This window comes from Taudactylus pleione, unplaced genomic scaffold (genome assembly GCF_031769625.1).
Source record: "Taudactylus pleione unplaced genomic scaffold, aTauple2 ptg000093l, whole genome shotgun sequence".
NCBI classification, from domain to species: domain Eukaryota; kingdom Metazoa; phylum Chordata; class Amphibia; order Anura; family Myobatrachidae; genus Taudactylus; species Taudactylus pleione.
Window position 1 is genome coordinate 23,916,063 of NW_028284495.1, and position 24,657 is coordinate 23,940,719.

Consider the following 24,657-nt stretch of genomic DNA (forward strand, 5'->3'; position numbering starts at 1 on the left):
ATCGAAGGGGCTGCATGCTAATAGCAGGACCCATTCTGCACACTTGCAGAATGGGTCCTACGAACGCGCAGTTTTCAGATAATCGGGAATCTGCGATCAGCTGAATCAGGCTTAAAGTCATTAAGAAGTACTGTTCAGAAAGAGGGTACAATAATATTTCTAAAGCCCCCATACATTGTGCGATATAGCAGCCGATCCGACAGATTGGTACGATATTGCTGCTATATCGTACCGTGTGTGGGCATGATATTGGCCAGTGCGCTCTCCCGTGAGGTAGTACATCGCACCTCCAGATCTTACTGCATGTTCACTTGATTTGGGGACGCGATGTACGACCCCATGCAGCGCTATGCGGGTGGGGGAGGGGGGTGCTGGCATATCGGGCGGTCGGCCAACCATTCGCTCCGTGTGTGGTGACCGCTCGATATGTCTGCCGTCGGATCGCAAGTCGCATCGCAAGATGCATATCGCACCGTATATGGGGCCTTAAGACATTTAATATATCCCATGGCCCAGTTAAGTCCATCATTTAAAAAAATTGAGAAATATGAAACAAGTGTGAATCTGCCTACAACAGGCTATCCTATTGTTAACAACACTGAGCACAACACTGAACAAAATCAATAGCGATTACGTTCAGTGCCGGACTCCCTCCCTCATCCCTGAACATGTTCAACCTGACAATATCGTCAGGTTGGACCGGAGGTTTGGGTGATGAATGGCAACTTCCAACTACAAACGGGAGTGCGCATTGGTAATTGTCGTTCATCGTTTTGGCCCTGAAACTGAACGATTTTTTTGAACAATAACAACATCGTTCTCGTTCTGTCGTCAGCAAATCGACCCGTGTGTACGCACCTTGAGTCTTTCATCACAGAGATGAGAGTAACTAATTAAGTCACCTGTGATCAAGCATGGATATCCTTAAAATATGTACTATTGGAGTGCCTTGAGGACTGAGTTTGGGAACCTCTGCCTTAGACACTTACCACAAAAGACTCAAATCTATTATTGCTGCCAAAGGCGGTTCTACCCAATGTTAACTCTGAGGTGCTGATTACTAATGCAATCCCTTATTTTTATCTTTTTTTTTTCGTAGTTCATTTTGTGATATAGTTGGATTACATTTGTTTGATACTCTACATTATTGGCTACTTTGTATTGATTACTGGAAGTGGATCCAATTTGTAACACAGAAATCACTAAAAAAAGCCCAAGTGGGGTAAATACCTTTATGCTGTCTGTCTATCCTTTTTCCTGTGTTTGTACATCACCACATTTAGAGTTTATGCTACAGTTTATGTGCAGGGAAATAAAATACAAAAAAGCACTGCGTTGCCTGGGCTAATCTATCTGAGAGCAGCGTTGTTAGAGGAGATGGAAGCATAATGGGGCCCATTATTCCTGATTACACGCCTGCCGCTATCAGCCTACCGCATTTTCAGACAAGCTGCAGAATAATCCAAACTATCTTTAGTCAGATCATTCTCAGGCACCATACTAGTTGTTACACCCCACTGGCAATAATAGAAGGATGTGTGGCCAGCATTAGGCTCCTCATTCTAGCGCTCTGCAAAAAAGATATCATTTTTTGTCATCTAACTTTTGACTGACATGTGGCTAAGTGAGTACAATGCATTCACACAGTATATGTAGCTGTTTACCTATTATTTCCATGGTATGCTGTATGAATAATGTTATCATGAGGTGATCTTTAACACAGTGGTAATGCGCTACAGTTAACATTTTAGGGGCCGGGAATAAATTTTGAGATCCCTGAAAAAACATGTCTCCCTTTACTGGGGTTCATTTTATTTTGTTGTCATTCATCATGTCGACCTGATAATGTCCTAATGTTGACATTAAAGCGGCAATCGGTTGCCTCCATTCAGCTCCGGCAATGCAGCTGTGTCTTCCGGGTCCAGCGGTGTCAGGTGGTACGTTGTTCCGGTACGCTATCCTCTAACCATCCCCCCACCAACTAAAGGGCCCCATACACAGTGCGATATGCACCTTGCGATGTGACGGCCGACATATCGAGCGGTCCCCACACACAGAGCGATCCGGTGGCCTACCGCCCTATATGCCGGCACTCCCTCCCCCACCTGCATAGCTCTGCATGGGATTGTTCGTCGTTCCCCCAGATCAGTTGTACATGCAAAAAGATCTGGAGGAGCGACGGACGGTCCCACGGGAGCACGCAGCGGACGAGATCATGCCCACACACGATATAGCGTGGGTCGATATTGTTTAAAACCATCGGATTGGCCGCTGTATCGCTCCGAGTGTGGGGGCCTTTGCCCTAATGCCTGCATTCTGTAGAATGTCAACATGTTCCATGTCAATATTTCAACATTGTCGACATTCTGGTGTTGACATTAGGTCTGTCGACATTTTGAATAAAGGCATAGTGATTGCAATCCTTGTACTGATCTGCTTGCTCCCTTCTAGGGTATGGTCAACATTTTTTTGGGTGTAGCTTCTGCTTTTTATTGATTTGCATTTATTTCTCCTGACAGGTGGCAAACCTTAGTGGGTGGTGTCTTTCTTCATGTCTGGTGGAAGCTGGGCTGGGTGGAGATTAATTACACTTCCAGGTAAATTCCCCGATCTCTCTGTGTGTATTATACTAAGCACAAACTCTGGGTACAATTGGAAAAAAAAAAGAGCAAATTACATGGTAATATCACTCTTTAAAAGTTAGTAGTTCTAGAATCTGAACATCTTGGTAAAAACCCAAAAATATGTATACGAGTTGGCTATTTAAGGAAATCCTGTATAGATTTCAATTGATATGTATTAATAATGGTGTACACATATAATTATTAGAAATTAAATGTATTCAATTATTTGTTAGAGATACTGGACCTAATTCAGAATCACATGCAAAGCGGCTGCATTGTGTGCATTAAAATAGTTACAGTTTCCGTCTGTAGTCAAAGTCGACTGCATCTATGTGGCTGCACTACCCTTATCCAGCCACTTTTGAGAGTTCCTATCATAAAGGATCTACACTAGCCCTATCCACATACTTTCTGATGTTCTGGCTTCCCCTCCCCAGGTCATCAAATGTTGATTGGGGGCAGAGTGGGGGGACGTGACTGCGTGGTTGCATCATCATTGCCCACTGCCCGCTATACAATGCAGAGATTACCGCCAATGTGAGGCAGGGATGGGGCCACAATGACACAATTCAGCACGAATCACATCATCAGCCCCAACGCTACGTGGGTGGGTGTGTGTGTGTGTGTAGTGGTGCGGGGGAGTCTACGGTTGGATGATGGCCGGCCGAGAGACTTGCCCACTTTCCGTAAAGCCGGGAGTGCCACACGATTTTCGGGAGCCTCTCGGCTGTTCTGGGAGAGTAGACAATTGTGTCTATCCTGGGTGCAACAAATCCATCTGAGATTACCACATCTTTGCGTACGCTTATCACTGAATAGGCCACTCTTCCATCTGCATTCCCACTGTAAGCTTATGCTAAGCACGAATGTCTCCATTACTGTGAGCAGAGCATGACTGGTTCAGCGAGTGTTGGAGCGTGTCACCGTGTCCTACCCGCCACTCTCCAGTCAGCCGCCTCCTTCAGCAGCGAGTGTTTGCCCCTCAGCTCCATATGGCTGGTATGAGATGACTGTACCCACCCACCACCACATGTCATACTGAAGTTGATCTTTGGGATCAACTCCATAGCAAAAGTTAAATGTATTTCCCAGTGTTTCTTCATGGTGCTCCAACAATATACTAGTATGCTAACTGTATGTTTGGTAGAGAATTTAGACTAAACTCCACTGGGTTAGTGAAATATTTCATGACCTTTTTTCATAATAAAGAAATGTCACCTAAATGATAGTAACCTTTGAATGAGGCACGTTGCAGCAATAGACTTGCACTGTGATTTTCATTTTAATGACTAATCACAACATGCCCTCTTGCTTCATAGTCTTTTTAGTGATAACTGATATGTTAACCATTTTCAGCACAAGGGGCACACAGCGCCCTACATAGTACAGAAACAGTATGAGGAAGACAAGATAAAAGTGACTTACAGTACGGAACATTGCAGCACACAGACAAGGTTTATAAACATTGCTGAGCAGCCGTCATAATACCCCAAAAAGCAGCAGGACGGCCAAACCCAAAGGTGGGGAGGAGATGATGGTATAAGTGAGGTAAAAGTACATAAGAGAGGAGGGCCCTGCTCGTGAGAATCTACATTCTAAAGGATTTAAAGTATATACAGCATCAATGCGTCATCGGCTGCCCGGTCCGCCCACTTTGCTCAGGAAGTGGAAGGATGCATTGTAGCTCCAGGAGACCTTAATGCTGTGGGCGGACCACCCAAGATTTGGGAGCCTCTTGACCATTCCTGGAGAGTAGGCAAGTATGCATATACCCTAAAACTGCGGTTGACGAGTTCCACTTGTCATCTGTATCTGCAGCAACTACTTTCCTTTTACCCACCAGCAATAACTTCTTTCTAACTATGTGCACCCATAGACATTATTGTAGTGGTTCCCGTACTTTCTCAGCTGGAAGCACCCTTAGGGTCTCCATAATTTTTCAAGGCACCCCTTAGCCAAAATAATTGAGAAGTCCTATTTTCTTTTTAAGTAGTTGGGTCAAAATAACGTCATAAGTATTTAAAAAAGAAAGAAAAACTGTGCTATTCTTACCCATTGCCCCCTCAGTCTGCTTCCCTTTGCCCCCACCATGTCTCTCCCTTTGCCCCCACCATGTCTCTCCATTTGCCTTTCTTCATGTGTCCCCCCCCTTACTTACCTTTTAGTTGTGATCGTCAGCGCCATTGTGCAGATCTCCTTTTTGATCTCCCACAATGCACTGTGTTGTAGGACTCCATTAAGCAACAGGCAGTCTCAGGATTCATCAATGCCTGTTGCATTACAGTGGCTACTCTCCCGCCGCTCATTGCAACCCCCTTCCTGCTGCTCCACGCTACTCCGCGCCGCCAACCCCTCCCTCACCCGTGCAAAAAAATGTATATGTAAATTTTACAGAAAGGGGAAAAAAAAATTCCCCTGCACTACAAAAAAATCATGAAGTCAAGGGATGCCCAACCTACTTATTATCCTTATTGTCTGGTGATCACCTATGTTCACCGGATAATGTTACTCTGCACAACAGAAAACATATGTGACCTCTCACCCGCTTAGTGACCATGGCAAATTTGTGCGCACCCATATTTGAAAGATGGGAGTCGGCTCTTTAAAATGATATGGCCCACTAGCAGCTATTGTCTGGTGATCAACGGAAAATAGACGTTTTCCATATATGGGTGGGAGGGCGCTACCTTTGCCTTATCACACTCATAATTAGATCTGTAAATGTGGGATCACTCACCTAAAGAGGGAAGTCCCTCTTTCAAATTATGTGTCCCCCCCCTTACTATTAATATTGTTAATTTTTGTATATGAGACTTTTAATTTTACTACGTTTATTAGGACTATGGAATATTGTATTTGCTACACATATTTTGTTATAATGTGATATTTGTTAACATTTGCTCTATGATGCCTTAATAAAAAATGGTTTATAAAAAAAAATGATGTGGCCCCATTATCAAAAAAATATATATATTCCATAGAGGGGGGAATTTCACATTGTACCATATCTCCCCCATACTGGCCCGTACACACATGTGGTCAGTTCGTCTTGAAAGACAGAAGTCTCCTCTTCCAAACAATCTGCCCTCTTAGTACTGTAGTTATTGTCTGGTGAATACAATACACAAAAAATTAATTTTCCACAGACGGGAAAGCCCTTTTCTCCCCCATCTTGTGCCAAATAAAAATAGTGGTCCCTCATTTCATGCGGTACGTTGTCTAGTTTTAAAACTGGTAGGCCTTGTTGTGATATGGTATTCTTCCTACACATAGGAAGCGTTAATACCGAGACATCAAAAATTTGGAATAAAAAACTAATTTTCAATTAAAGTGCAGATTTCTTTGTCAAAACCTACACAATGAATCCTGCTTTTACTATTTTGGACAGATTGCTTATTGGGAAAACAAGAACCATAAAGTATTTCAATAAAAAACACTGTTTTTGGCGATTTAGTTAAAAAAAAAATGTTGGCTCGTTAGAGTAAGTAAACAGACTAGTGGTATTTCCTGCAAATACAAAGTCTTCTGACAAAAAGAAGGTATAATTTGTGTGGGTCCCGCATAAAGTGATGTGACGAGCGCTGACGTCAGAAAATGTCTCGGCACAAGGGTGAGAAACCCCTCAGCAGTGAAGGGGTTAATGTAAGGTGTAGTGCTGTCTTTCCAGAGATTACTTATTACAAATGTGATGTCCTGTGTATGAGAAATGAGCCTTCTATTAGAAAGGCTAAATGGTAACAAGAAATGGAAACTGATGCAAAGGGCATTTTGTCAGGCGCATTGCTAAAGAGCAGGAGGACACACTGCCATGATTCTGGCCTTATACCTCATGTTAGCTGGACTATTTATTTCCTTTTTCGGGGTTTGAATAAAGTTGTCATTTTTCAAAACTAAATGCAGGTGATTGAGTTCAGGATAGTTGGACTTGAACATGTGACTCTTGATAACATGCCAGGGGACCCTGCCATGTACTTTTGTTCCGTCTTGCATGAAGCGCTGAAAAGTGATTTAACAATTTGTACTATCTGCAGGGATTTAAAGCCGCATGACATATATAATACAGTGTGTACTCTGTTTGTTTGCTTTGCATTTTATTTCAGTTCCTCTTTTCCAATGTTTTTATTATTCATGCTATTGGAAAAGAGGCATATTGTGTGGATGTTCTGATTAGTGCCAGCAGAGGGCAGCATATAACAGGCTATTGATGTTCGTAGCTCAGAACAATGGTATGTGGTGATAAATATTTGTAAGCCATTCAGTATGTAGGTACACAAAGCTGCAGAAAAACACCATTACATAAAATGGACGCCTCCTGCAAAATATTTGTGATGCAATCTAATAGTTTTGAGGAAGGCTTTGTTTTGTTTCTGATAAAAGTAAAATAAAGCAAATTTTACCCATTTCTGAATCCAAAATTTAGAATAGAGGGGGACATCTGCAACCCTAATACATCTTTGCATCAATAATTAAAAAATGATTGGCTTGTGAAACTGTAAGAACATTTTGCTCTGTGAGTGTTTGATCATTAAATTATATTGGGGGTGATTCAGCTTGGGACGGAATTGCAAAGCTGCACGCAAACATGAAAATGCAGCAAGAGGTGTATGACGCCCCCTCCCTCATTTGCGATCCCAGCACTGCGACTACCATCTGTCGCGATGGTGGACGACGCCGGGTCACCGGCCAGCTGGCTGGCTTGCAAGGTCTGGAAACTGCGTATGTGGACGCAGACCTTGTCCTTGCCACTCCTGGAAAACGGAGCAGACACTCCCCCATTTCCGGGAATTCCGGCCACCCCTACACCGCTCCTTTAATACCTCTGTCTGTCAGTCAGAAGGCGCTGCCTGTGATCATGCAGGACCCGTTCTGCACACACGCAGGTTCCCCATAATCTGCGTTCATTGCTGAATTAGCCCCATTGTATGGCACGATTCACATTCTTACACAGTAAAACCAGTTGCTGGCATGAGGCGATCCTCATAATCTAGGCGTGATTTGTCTTGACCGACTGGTCATTTGATACTATTTCTATTCAAGTGTTACTAATGGACACTGATTCCCATATCCGTCTGATAGCGTGCAACAGTGTAAACATCGGTAACATAGACGCACTTCGGCCAGTAACGCAGCACGTAAGTCAAGTCTGACCACCTGCAAACAATGCAGCTCTCCCGACACGCAGAGAGCTCTCATGCTGCGAAGGAGATGGCAATGACTAATTTATGCACGCCCATGTCACTGTGTTTGAACGGTCAGACACGCCTGCGCTTTTCTAACACCCCCCACCCCGTTACCACCGCCAAACGCCGACTACCTGTCACTCACTTTGCAAGTGATTCCTAAGAGCGAGACTAATCGCAATGCAGCTTTCACAGATGCGCATTCGCAAACAGTCGTTTCATCTGCGAAAACATCGGTTTTATGTAAATCTCCGATTCGGGCTCAGTGACTGTTTCCTTGGCATGTACAATTCACAAATGCACCTAATAAGCACAAATGGTCATTTTTGCATTTTGAACTAGTTCCCCATAAATTTGTATAGCTGTCAAAACGGCGACCTGGCTTAAATGACCCCATTCTGTTTTGGGCAGAACAAATGTTTTCAAGAAATGCTGGTGCCAGATATCTGATATACTATTGCGGGATGTAGTTTGAAAGCCGACGGTCTAAATGCCGACCGCCAGCTTCCAGACTTTCTAATCCCGGCGTGGTACTAATGACAGGCGTCGAAAACTCGACGCCTGTCATTAAACAGACACCGGAAGACCGACGCCCGTCATACCGAACGAAGGTAAGCCGGGCGTGGGCAGCCGCGCAGGTGGGGGGGTTAGGTTTAGGGCTCCCAGGGGGGATTTAGGCTAGGCACCCCGCGGGAGTGTTAGGTTTAGGCTAGGGGAAGGGGGGGTTAGGGTTAGGCACTCCCGGGGGGAAGTTAGGGTTAGGCACCCCCCGGGGGGATTAGGGTTAGGCAGCGGGGAAGGGGGTGTTAGGGTTAGGCACTTTGAGGGGAGGTTAGGGTTAGGCACCACTAAGGGAGGGTTAGGGGGTAGAATTAGGTTAGCGATACTTACCTTAGGGATGATCGGGCTTTTCACCCTTGCGGGCTGCCGCTGTCGGGATTTGAACCGCCGGCCATGCATCCGGCGGTAATGCCTACTACACCCACTATAGCAGTCCCCTTAATCATATGTCATGCAGTTTTGTCTCCTTCGTGTGGAGTAGTGATAGACCTTAAATAAACATGTGTCCTCCAAAACCAATAAGATTTGGGTGGAATTGCTCTCCCTAATAATTAATCTGTACTATCTCGCTGAGCATCTTGGGCTATCTGTGTTATTGTCATGGGGTAAAGGGCGATGCTAATAAGTATCTGCTCATAAAACATCAGGACCCAAGGATCACTGACCTAAAACACTTGCTATATGCCGCTCCTCTATAGGCAGTAATGCAAACACTGCATGTTTATTTGCGGCTTTTATAGTGAGAGGGGAGCAAAGGGTAAAAAGGCACCAGCTGTATAGCACTATGTGCTGCTGATTGGCAAAAGACTATTGCCCTGCTCACACAACTACGGCAGCACTGTATAGTCTGATTTGGGCAAAGTCCACCGGGTAGCCATTCAGAGACCTGTTCTAAAATCCCAATAGTAAGCCGCTTCTGCAGTCACTAGAAGAGCCACCACCGGCCAGGACTCAGTTAAGTCAGAAGACACCAAGCTCACCAAGATTTATGTATGTTGCTTCCTCCAAGGCTACATCACTGGTTTGGCATGCTGCTCAAATTTATTCTGTACAATGACTGCTGCTGAACTGCTGGTGTCAGAATACATGCTATCACTACCTTTCTTTTGTTAAAAGTAGTTTTATTTACAAACAAGGTTAAAAAAAACAAAAAACAATTCAAGACTATACTATCCAAAACAACATATTTGCATACTACATACACTGCGTGGATTTTTCTGTAAAATGGCTATATGTTTGTAACCTCTATCCTTATTTGTTTTTTTTATGTCTTCCTAACATTGGTTCCAATAATGGCATTTGTTCAAATAACCCCATACTTACTACCATGTGCACTTGAAGTCTAGAATCACTTGCAGTCTAGAATGGTTTGCATTGATGCAAACTGCCCCATTTACTTAGTTACTTATAAGAAATACACTGAGGTTAATGGAGTGTACTCTATTCACCTTTTCGATTGCATGCTGTGTCACAGGTATTTAACACAACATCAGCTGGTAATCCGCATTAGATTACACACGCCCCTCTTTGGCAGAACATTGCTTTACTTGAGCAGAAGTACATGAATGCAGGGAATCAGTATGAATGACCGCCGGACGTCAGCCTGGCGGTTCAAATCCCGACGCCGGCAGCCCGATGGGTGAAAATCCTGACAGCACAGGTAAGTATACTACCCCAAACCCTCTCCACCCCCCTTAACCCTAGCCCTCCCTTAGGGGTGCCTAACCCGAACCTTTCCCCCTAGTGCCTAAACCTAACCCCCCCCCCTCCCCGCACCCCAAACATAACCCTCCAGGGGGGGCGGGGGCCGGGGGGGATCTAACCCTAACCTCCCCCCCTAGTGCCTGAACCTAACCCCCCCTTCCCCTAGCCTATCACTAACCTTCCCCAGGGGGGTGCCTAACCCTAAATCCCCCGGGGTCCCTAAACCTAACACCCCCCCATCCCCGGCTAAGTGTATACTCACCCCTGGCAGAGGTCGATCGGTCCGGCGTCCTCTCGGCGTTCCAGCGTCCGGATTAACATAGGCATCGGTATTTTGACGCCTATGTTAAATCCCTTGCTGGAATTTTAGTGTCGGGATTGAGACCGGCGGCCGCTTAACTACATCCAAATGGGGTTAGTGTTAGTCATCACATATTCTGCATTTGGCAGCGGTTTTCCAAACGGTGTTTGGGACACTAAAAACACTCAAGCAGTTGGCTTCATTGATACTTGCAGCTGAGATGTGTTAGTGGTGCAGTTTGCACAGGCACATATGGCCTATCTCTTTGGTTATTCATTAGGCAACGGTGACTCTACTATACAGTATGTGCACATTGTGTCCAGTCCCTCGCAGACCAGTATATTGTGCCTCTCCTAGTTTGTATGCTGCTAGGTACATTCTTCAAGGCAATCATAATCCCGCAATATAGATTTGTTTTCTTGACCACATTCTCTCAGTTGTGACTTGTTTCCTCTATACACTTCAACTGTCCTACAAATATCATCCTATGGTTTTGTGCTTATTTATATTATTTACTGTTTCATAATGAATTCTGATATTTTTTTATGTTTAGTTATAATGACTGACCATGACTGTTCAGATTTGACACTTGATGTTACAGCCATATTGCAGCTGTACTTCTGTGACGTACCTCAGTATCGGTGTGGTCTTTTGTAATGCTGTTGTATAATAATATTTATAAAGAGCACTGGTTGAGAGATAAGAAGCAATGATGTTTTGGGAGTTGAAGCACTAGGCCAGCCCTCCCTCCTTCCTGTTATTGCCTTAGAACCCTGCAAGTTACAACACCCAGGTCAAAGCATAAGTGAGTTCAAGAAGGTTAATGTGAAGTTAGCCTGAAAAATAACTACAGATTTGTCACATACATCTCACTTCCTTGTGCGTTAAACAGCCCTTCTAATTGCGCCATGCCGTGGCGTGACTCTGTAGCACCAAGCGTCTTTTCATGCGCCCTTTTACCTTCAAAAAATGCGTTTTATTTGCAAGCGATGCGAGTAGAATGCACAAGAAGCCTCTGCTAATTAAAATGATATGTGGCCTATATTCTGTTTGCAACTGCGGGTGTATCTGAATGCTAAGCACTACGTTACAGTGTTATAGCCGCTGACACTGTAACGTAGCATTTCGCATGCAGATACATCCGCACTCGCTCAGAGAACATAGGCATGCTGCATATCAGTTTAATCAGCAGAAGCTGCTTGTGCAAGCTATTCACTTTGTGCATAAGATGCATTAGAAGGTAAAAAGTGACACGAAAAGACGCACTCTGCTACCAAGACGCACGGCACTCACTTGTTATGTTTAATGCGACTTGCAGCGCACGGAGGTAAGATGTTTGTAGACACATCTGTATATCTGTATAATGAATCTAGAATTTAAACTGTTCGTTTCAATGTCTGTATATTATTATGATTATATTATTATTATTAGATTTATTTATTAAGTACCACCATTTGACACAGTGCTATAGAGAAAATATGTGGGGCATTTACATGAAATAGTGTATATGGCAAAGTATAGGTGAGACAAATTCTAGAGCCAGTCAGTACAATATAAAGGCCCCCATACACGGTGAGATTCACAGTTGTAAGATCAGTTGTACGATTTCTCTTGAAATTCTTCATGAGATGTGGTGAAATGGTGTACGATTGCTCATTAAGATCATAAGATAAGATGCATAGAAGTGTATCACATCGTACACGATCAGTTGAGATCTCTCTGCAAAACCATCTGATCTGCGATCCAACTAGACGATGGCGGGGACGCGCATCAGGGTCGCAGAAGACTCAGAATACAACTATTTGAAAATGATTGGTCTGTCCAACCTGTTGAAATTGACAAAATCGTGTTAAAAATCGTCCCGTGTATGGCCAGCTTAAGGGTCAATAGGATCTTGTGATAAGGCTGGGAAGATGTGCATCAATAAAACCAGTTGGCTACCCAGCTTCTATAATTCCTACAGCCCTGTTCTGTTGTTACACTCTATCTTGGCACGAACCATCACTTCTACACAAGACATACTGTATATTATTAAAAGTAATAAAATAATATAACTAACAGAGATGAGCAGTTAGGTTTTACTCTTATGTTCTGATCTTAAAATCGGCATTTTATTGCCTCTCAGATGCTCACGTGTTTTGGTGAAAAGGACAGCGCCAAAACAGAACTGCTCATATATACTGTATATAAAAGTACATAAATATATCAAAATAAATGTTATGCATTAGAAAAGAAGGACCTGTCTAGAAGAGGAACACAAATATCTTAAAATATAATTTCTTCACTCCATAACTCCTAGTATTCATTCTAGGTCCGGCGCAGGGCAGGGCGCCGAACCGTAGAAAGGGCACTATCGTGCACGTTTCTGAAAAGGGGGCATGTCTTTAAGATGCACCCCCTTTTCATCACTCTTGTGGGCGTGCCCAGCACTTACGGATATGGTGGGCTGCCCCCAAGCTCTTACTTCACTGTGAATAGATGCCGTGCTCATGCGCACGGCATCTATTCACCGACGGTGAGCGCTGCACCGCAAGTTTTTCCACCTGTGAGACACTGCGGCTCACGCGTGGGGATGGCGCACGGCAGGTTGTTTTAGCAGGGCGCATTCTGCCCTTTCGAAATCGGGCAGGGCACGGTGCCCCGCTAAAACAGCGTAGCGGGAACACTCACTATGCTTGGCTTACTGACACAGGCTTGTGAAGAGTCAGGAGTTTTCTTAGAGTGGATACACATCAGGCATTATATTGGACAATATGTTGTTTTGAGGTAACTTGGAACAACATATAGTCCATATCGCTCAGTGTGTACCCTCAATTGCGTATTCGCACATGTGTCGTCAGCAACGTCGTCCCATCTGATGTGCTGCACGTCAGATGGGACAACGCCGCTGACAGTGGCATGCAGATGAATGCATGAAGGAAGGGTATACACCGGAATGTGCAGTGTGTAGGGCCACCCGATATATCGTTCCATCGAGCATCAGGACGATGTGTACCCAGCCTAACACCACAAATTTCCCTGTGCCATTCCTACTTAATACAACTTAATTAAAGAGGGCATTAACAAAAAACTGTTGTAGGGTTGGCCCTGTCTTTGGCCCTGGGAAGATCTCACTGTTTGCCTGTGGGTTTGGAAGTCATACAGTGGTATATTACAAGTAATGCCCTGGTGGTTTACAAGGTTCTCTCTGCTTAATTAAACACCCAAGTGCTCATAATTCTTTAAAATCCCCCACACTTGCGTTTATATTTCCATTCAAAGACACAGCACCTTCCTCGTGCTGAATGCACTGCTGCATAAAAAACAAGCCTTCTACTCAAAGCATTCTGCAAAAACATCAAGTGAATGCTATAAAATTGGTATTGTGGTATAAGTAGTTACTTAATAGGCTGCAATCGGATCTGGTGCTATTACAAAATGTCTGCCAGGACACACATGCAAGAAATACTGTAGCAAAAAATGTTCATGCGCAACAATATTACATTGTACATTTTTGAAATTAGATCATTTTGTTTTTTATTACTTAGCAATATGTGAAAATGTTTTCAAATATTTTGATTTTCAAATATATATTACTTTGTATATGTATTATTATACTGCATTGTGGATGTGTGTAAAAAATATTCAGTCTATATCACGTGCATTAACAAAATGTGTAAATGTAATGCGAAGTAGGGTGATTTCTTTTATATGATCTAACATTATTTAAGAAATATATTGGATATAATGAAAATCTAATGTTTAGTTCAGTGGTTCCCAAACTGTGCGCCCTGACACTTACAGGGGTGCCTCAGGTTGGTGGTCCAGCACCAAATCAAATTCTTTATGGTAAATGTAATTTAAATATATGTGCACAAAAAGAAGCACAAACCTGTCCCCTACTATGTAACCAAACCTAAGGATGACAGGTAAGCACAATTTACTTCACTACATTTTGTTCTGAATTTCTCAGTAACAAACGTTTGGCTTAGGGGTGCCATGAAAACAATGCTGAAGCACTAGGGTGCCGTGATTCAAAAAAGTTTGGGAACCACTGGTTTAGTTACGTATAGTATTATGTAAGAAATTGCTGTTCACTTGTAACCTTTTGATTGTTTTTCAGAGCTGAAATTGTGTCATGGCTGCCAGCGTCTGCTCTCTTTGTGGGCATTATTTATGCAGGTTCCAGGGCCTTGGCAAGGCTGGTAGGTAACACCCAGCTGCTCTATGTTTTCCTCCTAGTTACCAGTGGTTAAAGCTGTTCTGTGTAATGATCTCATATACCTTTTATTTCCTTTGCCTGTTATTGTAATGGTATGATCAGATGACTGGTACTTTATGCTTGCATTTTATGACGACTAGTTGAATTTATGTTTTGGTTTCTTTAGGACTATGTTTGTCTGTAATGTTTACTCTGAATTATTTGAACACCTGCAAACAATATACATGTTTGCATTGGTGTACTATAGAGAATGGCATCTCATTGTATATAATTTATCTCTCTTGACTTAAGTTGTTTATATCTTTAAAAATAACATTTTTACATTCCCCATTAGTTTTTAGGAAAAATAAATATTTTAAGAAATACTTACAAAATGGTCTTTAAATTTTTCTTAACCGGACAAATGTACAGATGATACATCCATCCTTTTTAGTAGCGATTCCCATTCTTGAGTACTTTTTCCTGAATTTTGTGTTATAGGGCCAGAGTCAGAGTTGTACGTTATTGCACAGCCACTGCAACTTAGGGCCTGATTCACTAAGGATCGCTGTTGCTAAAGCGTACGCAGACGGCCGGTTGTTGTGTTCTGCGCAGGCTTATGCATTGCAGTGTGCATATGCGAAGGCACCGTTGCGATTGCTTTGCAATCATACAGACCATGGAGAGCCATCGCAGAATGATTGACAGGCAGTGAGCGTTTGGGGGTGGTGACCGAGAATGGTTGGAGAAACGCAGGCGGTCAACCTGTTTGAACACCGTTGCATGGACGTACATAAATTAGCCAGTGCAATTGCATACGCAGCTTCAGTACTTACTGCATGCAACGAGGTTAGCAATTTCTAAGTAGGGTCAGGGCTGCTGTAATTATGCGTGAGGGGCCGATGGTACTCGATGTTACCGATGTTTATGGAGGGTAGAGGAAATGATCTCGTAGATGAAGACCTGCACATGAGCAGTACAGATCCTGCACTTGCGCAGATCTCCAAACATCGGAGTTGTACGTAAATCATTGGGTTTGCTGAATCAGGCCCTTAGTTCGCTAATTGTGTACTAAATATTATATTTAGGATTAGTATGTTTTGTCCCAAATAAATCGGTATAAAGTAGCAGATTATGCATAATGATGCGTTGCGCCAGTCACTTATATAGTATTTTATTTTTTTTACACAGATTACCGTACTTTCTTCTGAATTTTGCTTATTAGTACATATTAAGGGGGGAATCCAAATAGCTGCGGGCTAATTACCCACAGCCGGGAATTCATTTAGCGGGGTTAAACCCCCGCTTCATTTCCCAGAGGTGGACTTTTCCTTGCTGCTTCAGGAGCTACAAGGAAAAGTTAGCGTGAAGAGTTACCTGCGGCGGGGGGAGGGGGGGGGGTTAATGTGTTGCAATAACCCATTGATTCCGCACTTTATGGGGCTATTTGGATAGGTGCAAAGAAATGGAAATAATGAGGCGCTGTCAGGAGTGGTTTGACCAGGCAGCTGCTCAAAAGGAGATAGTAAGTCTCCTAGATATGACAATATAAAACAACTAAAGCAGGAGTACCCATTGAGAATAGCGCCACCAGTGATCGCTCTGAGGCATGCACGTCCATGCGGGACTTGATTGTTGTTCATATTGGCTCCAGCACCACAGAATAACCACTCCGGATGTATGGGTCTTTGATAGTCATTAGACCATCATCATTACAATTTTACACTGGAGAATACGACGAGCTGGTAATAACTTACAATTCTCACACTGAAGTTCTAACAGCACATTGAACTTTGTTTGGTGATTAACAGACTGTGCCTTTAAGGGTGTTTCTCTAATTTAAGAGCTCACATTTAGACATGCATGTCAGTTATTGAATATTATCTTTGCTTTCATTCATCGATATATATTGTTTGTGAGCTACAATGGTTTTTAAATGTATTATGTTTTATTAAAATATATATTGTCAATTTTAATTGGAGCACTGCTTTAGTTGTTTTATATTGTCCTATTTGGATAGGTGGACACATTTGTAAATTTAAATATTGTTTAATTATGTGAAATTTTATTATGCGATTTACGCAATCTATTTTCAGGTTTGTATTCTTCCCCCTCTTGAGGTGCTTCCCTGCATATTACTCTACATGTGTTTTTTTTCCCATACTGAAACAGTGGTGGATGTTGCTTACTGTTATGTGACTTGGAATCCATTACATACTTGCTCCTGACCACTTTTGGGTGTGCAGTATTCATTTTGCTGTTTGAAGAGCCTTTGCAGCATTATCTAAATGGTAGAAAGTTGCATCATTTCGTGAAAGATTTTTAAGACACAATGGGGGTGATTCAATTTTTTTAAGGATCTCTAATTAATGGGCGTCCAATACTGGGCGCCTCCTCAGGAGGAGCGAACAGAAATGCTGGCGCTGGTGGCTGTTCGCACCCAAATGGAGCATAAATTTAATTACCTCGTCGTGGTCCTGGCACTACCAACCGCCATTGCTAACAATTGAATTGCCCCCAATTAGTTTGCTAAAGAGACTCATCTAGCAGTTGAAAATGCAGAACATGTTGGCAAACTGCAGTTACCATTCCTTTTGCTTTGTACACAGGCTTGGGTTCTCATTGCGTTTTTCTGTGTGTAACCTAAGCTTTACTGAAGAGAAGTAATCAAAATACAATTCTCCCCTTGCATGATTACCTAAAACCAGGGAAGCTGTGTTGTTTACCTATGTGGTAGGCAATTTTCCCATAGAGTAGGTAGTGCTTACCAGTACTCGGTTGCCCCCGGGGCTTTTGCATGGTATTCGGTTCTAACACAAGTTCTATAGTCAGTACTAGGAAATAGATGGACACTAGTTCCAAAGAGAGTCTGTTCTAGTGGTGTGCTGTAGTGGTGAACCTCACTGGATGCTTCTTTGTGGAGAGGTGGTGCTCTCATCAATCAAGGTTTCATCACACCTGCAAAAGGTATCCAAGAAAAACTCACTTTTTTGTTTTTACATTAAGCTTGACGATGGACTTTTTTTAATGTGTCCCATTGTTCATTTTTTCGCAGTTTGTACCCTTTGTTCAAAACATGTTATAAACTTTCAATAAAAATAGAGCTACAAAAATAAACGTTCCAGACGGGGAGTGAATAGAAAGAAGACTAAGGTGCCCACACACATACCGACTTGCTCCCAATCAGCCGATGTACACGATTTCCCCTGAACTCTCCCCAGGCAGTCATGGTCACGATTTGGAGTTAAAAATGTCCAATCTGACTAAAGATCTATCTTGCAGCCAATGCATTGCATCCCAGATTGGCTAATCTGCCCTACAGCATGGCAGATCTGAAGATGCGAGGTACGACGAGCGGGGGCACGCATCAGCATCGTGATCAAGAGTAGAAACTTACGATTTGGCCATTTTTTACATGATCTGTCATCACGATCCGTCGAAATCGGCCAAATTGGATGAAAAGTCGGTATGTGTGTGGGCACCTTTACATTAAGCTTTGCAATAGTTCTAGCATAGTTCAGGGCTGGCAGCTTGCATCAGTATCCATATCCAAGCCAGTGGTCAGGACAGTTGATGCATAGAAAATAAGTTCAAAGGTTGAAGGTTATAACAGGCTGTCTGGGTATATGTAAACCTTCGTCTAGTTGAGGCAGAGAACAAAAAGGCATCATGTGATTGCTCTAGGAACTGGCCTCTCTATACAAGCTATGGAGCAGGGTCTAAGAGCAGCCATAGGTGTCCAAAAATTCAGAGACCTCTCAAGAACATTCCTGGAGGCTGAACGACTGCAGGAAGGGAAGCAGGAACCCAGCAAGGTGCAATATAAACCTAAATCTTGTAAAAAGTTATGGCTAAATCTGGCAAAAAGCTAAAATCTTTAAACATTGTAATGTCTAATTTGCAGGGGTATCCAAATGCATTACCGGTCAGGCAAATAAACAAACAGGCCAATTAATTTTATATATAAGATTGGACAATGCTGATTTAGGTTTCTTAGAATGGTGAGAACATTTAGAGTTTGATGTATGTCTTTCTTTTTATGTGTACAGGTTGAGTCTCCCATATCCAAATATTCTGAAATACGGAATAATTTTGGCATGACTGAGATAATGAAACCTTTTGATGGTTCAGTGTACACAAACTTTGTCTAAGGCACAAATTATTAAAAATATTGTATAAAATTACCTTCAGGCTGTGTGTATAAGGTGTATATGAAACAAATGAATTCCATTTCTGTACACAAACTTTGCTTGAGCCACAAAATTATTGAAAATATTGTATAAAATGACCTGCAGGCTGTGTGTATAAGGTGTACATAACACATAAATGCATTCTGTGTGTATATTTGGGCCCCATTGCCAAGATATTGGTCCCAAGCATTTTGGATATGGGAGACTCAACCTGTATTGAGAATTTTTAAAAGGGTATCTGTTTGCTCACAATCACTGCTGATGCCATTCGGTGCAACAAGTAAACGTGAATTTTTGGACTAACTCGTTTAGTTTTACCGTTCCCATTTTTTCTCTCCTTTTTTTTTTTATATTTCTGTATTTTAATTGCTGAGTTGGTGATATTTTTCTGACTGTTGTATATTATCAGAATTATATTGCTACATTGTTGCTATCTTGTCTAAACCATGGATGCACTGTATTGCTATTTTGTCATGCTCTTCCTGTTTGTCAAAATAATAATTAGATATTTAAAAAAAAAAAAAAAACTGCCAACCAGTTTGGTCTTTACTGGTATCAGTGTGTGGTTAAGATGTTGATATTCCTTCTGAATAGAAACATTATTACTTTTATCCTAGGTCTCTAATGCTGATTTTCAGGACAAGACATATTTTGCATTTAACCAGCACAGCTTGTAAATAAGTAGTCTGTTTGCTTTATTTTTCTCAAAACTACTTTGATAACTTGATTGGGAGGCTTGCTGTTGATGTGATCATGTGATTGCCTGAAGCATTCTGATAGGCCATCTGCATCCCCATGCAAGTCAGCAGCCTTTTTGTTTTAAACCTTTTTTATTTACTTTTGGTTTTCAAAGAACATGTGTAAGACACGGGTAGACATAAGCTTCTAAATGTACAGATAGTAATAAATGCAGTATTTTGTAGAGGTATGCTTTGTGTCTGGCAGGGGTATATGTCCTGACCTTCACCAGGCTACCATCAGGCATATGTAGAAACAAAGTAGTAATAAAAAGAACCGAAATATAATATAAAAAGAAACCGAAGGTTCAGGAAAAAGCAAGAAGGACGAAAATTGATAAAAGCAAGAACTCTACCTATATTAGACTCCCATGTCCCATGTGGCCAGAGTAGAGGTAGTTATCATGTGAGTCATTTTACTATTTTCTTGGGGGTACAGTGGGCCTCATTCAGAGGCAGTCGGAGGATGCAAGCGGTCGCTCAGAAACTGGGCGGCCACTTGCATCCTGCCCGCCCGCCTCTGTTGCGGTCATTAGGCTGTGGGTTAACACCCACAGCTCTAACGACCGCTCAGGTGATGGTCGCGATGGTCAGAGACCATCGTGACCATCGGGGGTTACGACGAGACCCTAGGGTAGGGTCTCACTTGTCGTAAGCCCCGGAGAGCTTCTGGCTCTGTCAGAGCCGGAAGCTCTCCACTGACATCACTACGTTTGGGTTGCCACCCCCCCAGCCCGCCTTCCAAACGGGGCGAGCTGTCAATCAACATCGACAGCTCGCCCCCTTTGGAAAGAGACCTGCTATGACCGACGCTGTCGGTCGTAGCGGGTCTCACGCATGCGCACGAGGGAGCCGGCTCCCTCGTGTACATGCACACTGGCAAAACAACGAGGCGGCCATGCGGTCGTAGACCGTACGGCCGCCTCTGAATAAGGTCCCGAATGCTGGCCAGTTGTTTATTTAATCCATATGCACATCCAAGTTATACATTCTATATAATTCTCTTTGATATGGCATATAAGTGGGGTCTCATACCCTAAGGGGTATATGTTACTTTAATTATTGCTGTCAGTTAAGCAGGAAAGTCTATAGAAGTGCTTTAACAAATACTATGTGATATGAGAACTCAATATTATTTTATGTTTTTCTAATTAATCATTTTATGTCCTTCTCTGCAGCCTATTCCTGTGTTCTTCACCCTGCACAGTGCAGCCGAGGTTGTAACGTATGGAATCCAGAGACTCTTGTTCAGAGAGGTGGGATTTTCTATTTTATTGTTTAATGAATTTCTTTGGTAAATGTACTTCATCATGGCTTATTCTGCATGCCAGGAACATTACATTAAGTTGAATTTAAACAGAGGTGTGTTTGGCACCACTGTGTTTTTGTGCCAGTTTGATGGGAGCCTAACATGACTATTACACACTGTTGTTGGGCCAAGCTCCTTTCACTCTATTACACGAAGGATTCCGCTCCTCGTATTATGACTCTGACCCTATGATAGGCAACCCTGCCCTTACTAATGTAATCATAGAAGCCAACCTGTGACTGCCCCCAACAAGATGGGCACACTCATACACCATGCTTCCAGTATCAAAGTGTTCTGTCCTATAGGAAACTGTAACACTGTAAACTAAAGATGTACTTACTTACTAAATGGTGATGATATGCTGTCCAAAAAGCCACCACTAAGGCTGTAACTTCTGTAGGTGTAGCGGATACAGCTGCTGTGGGTGGGCTGTCTTACTTGTCTGTTCTATGTTTCTATGTGAGTTTTTGCCATTGGGTGGGACATGGGGCCATTACAAAGGTTGCTATTGGGCCCACAAATGACTAGTTACGTACCTGGCCACCACACCTATTTCTGCTTTTACCTTTTTTATTTATTTATTACCAGTTATTTATACAGCGCACACATATTGCGCAGCGCTTTACAGAGAATATCTTACTATTCACATCAGTCCCTGCCCCAGTGGAGCTTACACTCTATATTCCCTATCACATGCTCACACACACACACACTAGGGGTAATTTTTATTGGGGGCCAATTAACCTACCAGTATATTTTTGGAGACTGGGTGGACACCGGAGCACCTGGAGGAAACCCACGGAAGCACAGGGAGGATTATACAAACGCCACACAGTTAGGGCCATGGTGGGAAACGAACCCACGACCTCAGTGCTGTGAGGCAGTAATGATAACCATTACACCATCTGTGTTTTAAAATATAGAATACCAAAATTATCTGTATTGTATGCATTTTAATATGATATATATATATTTTTTTGGTATAAGAGAAATTAATATAACAACATACAATATGATGGAATCGGTATGTTATGCCACCGGACCTAAGCCTGGCCGATTAAATACTGACGTCGGAAGGCCAGCAGATCAAGATCCCGACAGGGTAAGTATTAACCCTATGCCTACCCCCCCCAACCCTAACCCTCCCTTAGTGGTGCCTTACCCCCCCCCCCCCTCTAGTGCCTAAGCCTAACTTCCCCCCAGGGGCGCCTAAACGTAACCCCCCTCCCCACACCCTAAACCTAACCCTCCCGGGGGTGGGGGTGCCCAACCCTAACCTCCCCCGTGGCTGCCTGACACTATAAACCCCCTTCCCCTAGCCTAACCCTATCCCTCCCGGGGGGTTGCCTAACCCTAAGTCCCCTCTGGAGTCCCTAAACATACCCCTCGCGGCTAACAGCTCCCGACGCCCGGCTTATCTATGTTCGTTATGCCGGGCGTCAGGATTTCGGCGTGAGGCTGATGGGCATTGGCATTTAGACGCCTATCATTAGTCCCATGCCGGGCTTTCACTGTCGGGGAGCCGGCAGTCGGCATTTCGACCGCCGGCTTCCTGACTACATCCCAATATGGTATATGTTTATTCAGTATTTAAAAGCACCAGCATACTTGTCGTCTTACAATCTAAGCTAGAAAGAGAACAAGAGATAAACTGTATGGGCTTTGTGAGGGACAAGCTAGATGATGGTCTATTGCTTTTAAAAAAAAAAAAAAAGATTGGGTGATAAACCTGGGTAATTTTCTCTGTAAAAAGAGAATTGTCAAAGATTGTAAATATTTTCTGTTGTGGAAAGGATTCTTTACAGTACATGTATTAAATCAACTTTTGTTGCAGTAGTGTAGTGAAAATGTTTTCCTCTGCATTGCATCAAAATTTCTGTTATCTAATATGAGTGAAAGTCTATTACAACTCCTCACCTTTGTTCTTATTTCACTATTATTATTTATTTATGTACAAAGAACCTTAATCTACCATCTTTGTTGCTGCCCCACTGGAGCTTACAATCTAATTTTCTCAACACCAGGCAGACAAACTCCATGGCAAGTTAGTAAGGAACATAACCTAAAAGTATGCATAACTGCATGAGTCTCCTCTCATGGACATTAGTATAACATACAATCTCACATGCACATGGAATTCTGGTCAGTATAGAACACAGCCTCAGGCCAGCATTGTACAGGGCAATAAAGAGTGGCTCTCAGTTTTTGAATATTGATTAAACATTTTTAGTAATGATACCATAACAATAATTATTAATAGAGTTGTGCAGACCAGTGCATAGCCCCTGTGATTATAAACACTTAAACCCCTTTCACACCAAAATCCCGGGCTGTCCCAGGATTTTGAACAGGAGTCCATCCCAAATGAGACCCGGGTCAGACCCCATTTACACTGCACCTTCAACACAGGTTTTTCCCGGGTAGGCCCCGTTCACACTGAACCTGGGTCTGCCCTGCTTAACTTGTGAGGTTATAAAAAGTGGGTGGTGACTGCTCCACAGCTGCCAGTCAGCTCATTTGGATCACATAACCCAGATCGGACCGTTAACACTGCACTGTTATTCCCGTGTTGTCCAACCCTGCTCGCTACCTGGGTTGGATTCCCAGGTCACTCGACCCAGGTTATTTCTCAAAGACCCTTTCACACTGCGCCGAGACCCAGCTTGACCCAGCAATAACCCGGGTTATTTCGGCAGTGAGAAAGGGGTATTAACAACGGGAAGCTTTCAGCTGTGACCCAGCCAGGCCAGCGAAGTTCTCACCTTGGAAGAAAAATGCTGTGCACCAAGGCTGGTCACTATTTTTGTAGGGTGGTATACATAACATAGATCTGCTATAACCAAACCATACAAAAACCTGCAGCAACTTTGCCATGTGAATGATTTTGCTCTCAATGGGGCATATTTACTTCTGTTAGCTGGAAAGTCTAAATTAACAAATTGTTTTTTTTTTGTTTGTTTTTTTAAGCAAAGTTCTCGCACAAAAACGTGCAGGTAAGTGTTTGTGTTGAACCTTTAAACCTTGTTGTGCAATACGATTGTATGACTCATGTAAAACCTTTTCCAAAAATTATCTAATCCTAATATTTTTGCTTTAATCAGTGGTTCCCAATCTTTCTCAGTTCAAGGTACACTTAGGGGGTCTCTATCATTTTTCAAGGCACACGTAAGCCAAAATAATTACAGATCAGTCACTCTTTTTACTAGTTGGGTCAAAATAACGTAATAAGTATTTAAAAAAAGAGAGATAGAGAAAACGAAGAGAAAAACTGTGCTGTACTTGCCCATTGCCCCCTCCGTTTCTCTCCCATTGCCCCCTCTAGGTCTCTCCCTTTGCCCCTTCCATTTCTCTCCATTTGCTCCTCGCCATATCCCCCCGTACTTACCTGTTCTGCAGCATTGCTCCCCAGATCAGACAGTCCCTGTCTGACCTCCCACAGCACACTGCGTTGTAGGACCCTATTCAGCAACAGGCAGCATCAGGATTCACTGATAGCTCATCGCATATCCCGCTCTCCACTCTACACCGCGCAGCCAACTCTTCTCCCACCTGTGCAAAATAAAAAAACGCTAAAAAAATACACTGCCTGACCTCTTTAGGTCACCAGCCGTTGCGGCACCCCAGAGACAGCGTCGCGGCACCCCAGGGAGCCACGGTGCACAGTTTAGGAAACACTGGCTTAAATGAATTTGAAAAGATCACTAGAAGATCATGTTTACAAGTGATTTCAATAAAAATACTGTTAAGTAAAAAGCATTGCAAATGCATGGCGGCAGGTTGTGTCTCAGTCTGCATGTAGGATCTTGCAGACAAGTATTCTCAGTCTGTCTTCTTTCATAGATTTATGCGTGAAACCTTATTATTTTTGTAG

At 42.9% G+C, this 24,657-nt stretch overlaps 1 protein-coding gene across 4 annotated transcripts in view; it reads left to right on the forward strand.

The window, feature by feature from the left end:
* Positions 1–24,657, forward strand: part of SLC35D4 (solute carrier family 35 member D4) — a 159,338-nt gene that overhangs the window by 22,312 nt on the left and 112,369 nt on the right. For 3 of the 4 annotated variants that reach the window (XM_088469789.1, XM_088469793.1, XM_088469792.1), the window contains exons 3-6: positions 2,520–2,597; positions 14,473–14,554; positions 20,656–20,733; positions 23,754–23,779. In XM_088469789.1, the coding sequence (XP_088325915.1) occupies positions 2,520–2,597; positions 14,473–14,554; positions 20,656–20,733; positions 23,754–23,779 (264 nt within the window). The remainder of the gene's footprint in view (positions 1–2,519; positions 2,598–14,472; positions 14,555–20,655; positions 20,734–23,753; positions 23,780–24,657) is intronic. The other variant, XM_088469790.1, reaches the window with a different exon arrangement.